Source organism: Ipomoea nil, unplaced genomic scaffold, assembly GCF_001879475.1.
Source record: "Ipomoea nil cultivar Tokyo-kokei standard unplaced genomic scaffold, Asagao_1.1 scaffold3030, whole genome shotgun sequence".
In the NCBI taxonomy this organism is placed as follows: Eukaryota; Viridiplantae; Streptophyta; class Magnoliopsida; order Solanales; family Convolvulaceae; genus Ipomoea; species Ipomoea nil.
Window position 1 is genome coordinate 1,381,468 of NW_017619458.1, and position 7,289 is coordinate 1,388,756.

General features: G+C 39.9%; 1 protein-coding gene across 1 annotated transcript; it reads right to left on the reverse strand.

Annotated features, from left to right (window-relative positions):
- Positions 1–2,899: 2,899 nt before the first annotated feature.
- Positions 2,900–3,619, reverse strand: LOC109163521. Its single transcript, XM_019312271.1, has one exon. It carries the CDS (start codon positions 3,617–3,619, stop codon positions 2,900–2,902), a length of 720 nt encoding a protein of 239 aa, XP_019167816.1.
- Positions 3,620–7,289: the final 3,670 nt, after the last annotated feature.

The window sequence follows — 7,289 nt, forward strand, 5'->3', positions numbered from 1 at the left end:
GTTGATGATCGAGAAACTGACTTCTGCCTAACAGACATCCAAGACACGACATTCGAGCAAAAATAAACAACATATGCGGTTGTGGGCCGTCCACCATCTCTAACACCTCCCCAATCAGAATCTGAAAAAGTAGTCAAACTAAGAGGCATGCCACCCTTAAGAAATAAACCATGGTGAATCGTGCCTTTTAAGTAACGCAAAACACGTTTGGCAGCTTGCCATTGAGAGTCAGTAAGGGCATGCATGGACTGAGACAACCGGCTAATAGCAAAAGCAACATCAGGGCGGGGAGCTAATATCGTCCACGTAAACGAGAAAGTATGCAATAACACCATTCAAAGAATAAACAAATAAAGAGGTATCGGCCACTGACTTCTGGAAACCAAAATCTAGTAGAAAATGAGATAGTTCCAAATACCAAGCCCGGGGAGCTTGCTTAAGGCCATATAAGGCCTTCTGTAATCGACAGATATGAGACAGCCGTTGTTGATCAACATACCCTGGAGGTTGCTCCATGTAAACCGCTCCATGTAACACGCCATTTAAAAACGCGTTATTCACATCTAACTACCTTAAAGACCACTTTTGAGTCAACGCAATGGTAAGAACAACGCGAATGGTAACAGGTTTCATTACGGGATTAAATGTTTCAAAGTAATCCCGACCATGTTCTTGTAGATATCCTTTCGCTACAAGCCGGGCTTTATACCGCTCCACTGTCCCATCAGATTTTCGTTTGATACGATAAATCCATCTACAACCTACAGTAGTGTGACCATGTCTTGGAACAAGCTCCCATGTATTATTATTTTTAAGGGATGTAAACTCTTCATCCATAGCTCGACGCCACAAGGGATCCTTAAGAGCTCGAGAAACAGTTGCAGGTTAAAGGGTAGACGGTATAGGGTGATTGGTTGTACAATTAACATATGCATCCCCAAAATACTTAGGATTGGGGCGGCGAGTCCGAGTAGGACGGATAGGAGGTGCTTGACACTGTTTTGATAGTGGCGGTGGCTGTGGATGAGAGGTTAATGGCTGAGCAGATACTGTAGGTGAGGAGGTCGCAGATTGAGGTGAACCGGAATACTGGTAAGGTTGAGTAGTATATGGACTGGAATTGCATGGGGAGAGTGGAGGTGTGTGAGTAGAAGATGTAGGATGGTGAGGAGGATTTTTGATAGCATAGTCTGAATTTGCATTTTGGTGAGAAGTCTGAGGTGTTTGTGAAGGAGATAACGGTAAAGGGTGATTGTGAGTTGTTGTATATGAAGACACATGCGTAACCTAAGAGGGAAAGAATTAATTAAATAACGCAGAGGATGACCACCAGATGACGCATGGGAGACTCCTTTGGATGTATGACTTTTATCAAACACGGGAAATGGAAACTCATGCTCGACAAAGCAAACATGACGAGACAAATATAAACGGTTATTAGCAACATCTAGACACTTATAAGCTGATTGGGATGTAGAGTAGCCTAGGAAAATACATGGAATAGACTTTGGTTGTAACTTTGACGTTATATAAGGACGGAGCCACGGATAACAGAGACATCCGAAAGGTTTGAGCTTTTTGTAGTTAGGAAGTTTATTAAAAAAAAACTTGAAATGGTGATTGGTTACCCAAGACTGGTGTCGGCAGTCGGTTTATTAAATAGGCAGCTGTCTGAAAAGAATAAGACTAATAAGAGTTAGGTAATGACGCAGAATGTAACAAAGCTAGACCAGATTCTACAACGTGCCAGTGACGCCGTTCAGTTGTACCATAATGTTCAGGGGTATGGGGTGGAGAAGTAAAATGAGATATTCCATGGGAATTAAAGAAAGGAATAAGCTTTTGAAATCCCCCCCCCCCCCCCCATTATCTAAAAAGATCAGAAATAATTTTATGACCAAAATATTTTTCCACCAACCGTATGTTTGAAGTGTGGAAAAATAACAAAAACATCAGACTTCTTTTGCACCGGATATAGCCATATATATTTAGAGAAAAAATCAACAAAGATAACATAATATAAATACCCATCAATAGATTGGTGTTTGGTGCCCCAAACATCAGTATATATTAGCTCTAGTGGTTTGTGACTAGTCATGGTATTGACTGAAAAAGATAACTTATAGCTTTTATTAATATTACAAGAAGAACAATGGAAACTGCGAAGAGAGGAAAACCTAGTTGAGACATTATTTTGACGTAGGAGATCACCCAGGATTTTATTTGAGGGGTGTCCTAACCGATGATGCTAGTCCGATACAGATGACACGGTTGCAACATGAACTTGGGGCTGACGAGACAAGGTAGCATAATAGACATCATTGACATTCTCCCCTCGCATTAGAGACTCCCGAGTTTGCAGATCCTTAACAAGCAAGAAAGATGGAAAAAATTCCACAGAGACACGATTAGTTTTGCACAATTTTGATATAGAAATCAAATTGTTGCGTAATTTTGGAACACAAAGAACATTAGATAATGAAAGATTTCTTTTTGGTGTGGGGAGAGTAGTATGACCAGTATGTGATATTTTAAGACTTTTACCGTCACCCAAGTGTATTTCATCTGGACCTCCGTAATCAGCAAATGTTTGTAATGAAGAGGGAGTTGATGTGGCGTGATGAGATGCGCCGCTATCAAACAACCAAGGTTGTTGTGGTGGAACAGAAGCCATAGTAGCATTAGACGCAGGAAAATGAGTTGAAGTGGGAGCCTGGAAGGGACAAACATTATTGTCCTTTAAAAGTCTTGCTAGTTTACGGCAAAACCATGTCTCATGTCCCGGATAATTACAAAACCTCCAAAACAATGCATTCCTACCATTGTTTGAATTGTTCCAAGGTGAACGATTGTTCTGTCCATTAAAACCTCCACGAGACCGCCGTGAAAATTGACCACTCTAGTCGCGACTAGAATTATTAGTCTTGCCAGTAATACTCGGACCACCCTTCTGAGCAATATTGGCTGTCGCAAGCATGGTTTGGCGTTGATCATCGGCTGCTCTCAACATCCTTTCATGATCAGTCAAAATATCAGACAGTTCAGTGAAGGAGATTGGATTCTCCCGAATCCGAATGGCTGAAAAACACGGATTGTATTCCTCGCCTAATTGCGTAATGGCATATACAACTAAATCATCTTCAGGTACCGGACTGGCAGCCAAAGCTAGATCATCCGCAATAGCCCGCATTTCATTAAGATATTCAACAATAGTCCTATTTCCTTTAGGATATTTTGCCAGTTTGGCTTTCAGGGAGATAACTCGACCTCGTGAAGCGTTGTCATAGCTTGTTGTGAGGCGCTTCCATGCATCAGAAGCAGTCGCAGCAGAGGAGATAATGGGTTGAATGGTGTCGGAGCAACATCCGAGAAGGGCACTAACAATAATTTGATCCTGGCGATACCACGTCGTGTATGCCGGATTAGTTACTGTATGTGCATCATCAGAAAATTGTTTTGGGACAATTACCGTTCCATCAACATATCCAATAAGACCAAGTCCTATCAGTGTGGACTGAACTTGTCTTCTCCAAACAGAAAAGTTGGAGGCAGTGAGTTTGATTGGAAAATGTGTTGGAGCATTGAGTTGAATAATGGAAGTTTCTGTGGTGATGGCCATGACGGAATGGGGAAAAAAATAATAGTAATTTCTCGTTGGAGTATTTAGGCTTTGATTACCATGTGAAGTATAAGTGAATGAATGGAATATTATTGAGCTTTGAGTGCAAATATATAGTACATCAGAGGAGAAGCTCACAGAAGAAATAGCATGCAGTTACAACAAGAAGAAGACCTACTCTAAAGGAACCATAAACAGTTAGAGAATAATTGAAGTAACTAAATACTAAACCACTGCCTTAATATGTAACACCCCACTTTTCTAATCCTTAATTACAATTCTAAACACAATTAACATAAACTAAGCAGCGGATAAATAACTAAATAAGATAACTAGTGGGAATGTCACCGCCACAACCACCACTCCGTGGTGATTGCACAGGCTAAGGGTAGAACTAGAAACAATGATTTAATAACTAACATCCATAAACTTAACTGGAAGTCATAAGGGGGAAAAAAGACACCCCGAAGTCTACATCATCAAACGTCATCAATAACATAAGTCTAAATTCCGATAAATAACATCATAACCAAAACATTAAGAGTTTAGATTTCTATAACTACTAGACTAGTCTAACTCGTTCACTTCTCAACGCTGGGCCCACCTGAAAGGGGTTTTACAAACAACACATAGACAAATAAGAAAACACCCATTAGCACGAAGCTATGTATAACCACACTCAACCCTGTAAAGTACTATAGAATATACTTTGTAAAACATTTGATAACATTCGTATGCAACAAACTCATCTCATAGGTAACTTTATTCATATCACATACTTCAATATGGTTGCAACCTATAATATCAACATGCATGCTTCAAACCAAAAGACTTAACAACATAGATATTTCAACAAGTAAACATCACAACACACTTATCAAGCAACTCATGCTTACAAGCAATTTCATACTATAAATCAATACGAAAACTATCATCATGTAAACTGGATATACAAGATTTCAAAATGCAACTAAAACATCATACTCATAAACAAACTCGGCTAGTCATTCTCATTATGCAACTCATGCAACAATATACTCAAAAGCAATCTCATGCAAGACTATACTTTAATGCAATCTCGTGCAATACTATACTCAAATGCAATCTCGTGCAATACAATAAATATACTCAAATGAAATCTCGTGCAATACTGTAAATATACTCAAATGCAATCTCCTGCAATACTGTAAATTTACTCAAATGCAATCTCGTGCAATACTATAAATATACTCATACACTCATTGTAAAATTGAATACTTTCTGTGGAGGTCTCATTGAGTCATAAATGACTTTCATTCTTTCCCTTGAGTCTCTTGACTCGATATCTTTCTTGCTCAAGCTTTCTCATACTTCTCATTTCTCTTCTTGTGCGAGGCAGGTACTCCGCCGCAGCGAAGCCCTAGCGAACGGTGCAATCTCGGGCATCCGCCACATCCGTAACTACGGAACCTCTAACTCGTGGGGAGGTAGGTCTTCACGAATCGTGAATGGACCTAACCGGCTTGGCAATCTAACCGGCCACATACTCAACTCGCCCACAGAACCACTCTCTTGGTTCTATATCTTTCTTTCTTTCGTGTTTTCTCTGTGGAATCAGGTATCGTACTTTTAGTGTGCACACCCCCTGACAAGGATTCTAAGCCTGGCGGGAAGTCTCCAACCTCGTAACGTGGGAATACGCCGCGTTACATATACTGGGAACGCAATGTCCATAATAATGATCCGAGAGGACATAGTCCAAACGGGGTCCTCCAAAACCTCACTAATATAGATAATATATAAATATATCTCTCATGCATCAATCTCATGCATGCAACTACTCAACAACTTCTTAATGCATCAATTAATGATATACCACATGTTTATGGATTTTGAAAGTAATACTTGGGCTCACGTTGGCCCCTTATGCATTTTTGAAATATGATATATGTGGGATGGAAAATACTCTACAACGTGCTCCAAATCCATGTATATAATCCATAAAATTCTCAAGGATACCATATCATACTCGGTTTGCAACATAGCCAATTGTATACAATTTCTATCAACAAAATATGCTTCAAAACTCATTGATCAAATATCACATTTTAGTCATGCTTTTATAATAATCATATTCTCAAGTGATCATGCTTCTCTACTCAACACAAAAATAACATCAGACAACAAGGCAAAATATTTCTTCTTCACAGTGAACTTCATAATATATACTGTGAAACAATTCTCCAATAAATCCATCATAACATGCTCATTTTTAATCCAAATTCAACAAAATCAAAGCCAAAACGTGCGTCGAGACGGTACCGAGGTACCGAGCCACAAGGGCCCGTGACACCTGGCCCGAAACGACATGTAGCTGAGCCACATGGGCCTGGCCACTGCACAAAAACTCCTCAGATTAAAACTCAGGGACCTGGGGCGGGACTCCTCATGAGCCGCCCCATGAGTCCCGTTACATTGCCGGGCCTATGCAACGGCCCTCTCCTAGGGCCGTGCCCTAGGCCCGGGTAACCGTAGCTCTAGCCGGCGGCTCTCCTGATGGCCCGCGGCTAGGGCCGTTGGTCTGTTCTGGTGCACACTATGTGTGCACTAGATGGGCAAAAACAATCCAAACATGTCCAAAATATTCTCAACAACTCAAGGACAAATACTAGATCACTTCCAAGCATAAACACAACAAAATCTCATAATTTTTACTCATTTCTACTCAATATCAAAAGCTTCACAGAGCCAAAATTAAAGAGGGAGTCCATGAGGTTATACCTTTGTTGTCTCTTCTTCTTGTATGGATCCCCTCTTCCTCTCTACTTAGCTAGCTCCCCCTTCACTTCCTAAACTCCTCAAACAAACCATACAACAACACATAAGGGAGGAAACCTCAGAGATTCAAGGCAAAGAGATGAAGACCATAAGAAGGAAAATGAATGGAAGGCTAAGGGACTTACACGGTGTTTTTTGTTTTCTCCATCAACAGAGATCTCAAAGAGAGGCAAAGAAATGGGATCAGGAGACAACATTGTAATAGTGAGGTTTTTATAAGATTCAAAACCCTAGGTTGGTCACCAATGATTGGTTGAGGGCAAAGGAGTAATTTTCATAGGCTAGCAGAAGATGAATCAGGAAGAAATTTTGGATGGCTAGTGGTTCACCATGCTTCAAGGAACAAGGGCTTGAAATACTATTTTAAATACTTTGGGGTTGAAAATGAATTTTCTCAAAAAGTTTTCTAGATGAACACTTGTTTAAAGCTTCTCAGAATTCTCCCGATTTCACTCAGATTGTTTTCTCAGTTTAAAACGTGGTACACGAAGTACCCGAAAATTTAGGATTTTGGAATAAAGATAAATTTCGGTGTTGAAGTAATTTAAAATGTAACTCAAAATAATTTATTCAAACACCAATTTATCTCGAAAATTTTCAATGAAGTGAAAATAGATATTTTGGAATTTCTTAAAACCGAAGTTATAAAATTAAATTTTGGGTTGTTACAGGCTACTACTATACGATTACCACCTCTGAAACCACAACCGCATGCCACTAGCCACGACCATGGCCACGCTGTCGTGTCTCCTAGAAATAGCCACCACGACTAATAGTCATAGCAGTCGACAGTATGAATAGATCATGAATAGCAATAGCCGATAAGAAATTATTCGTGTATATAAACTCCTGG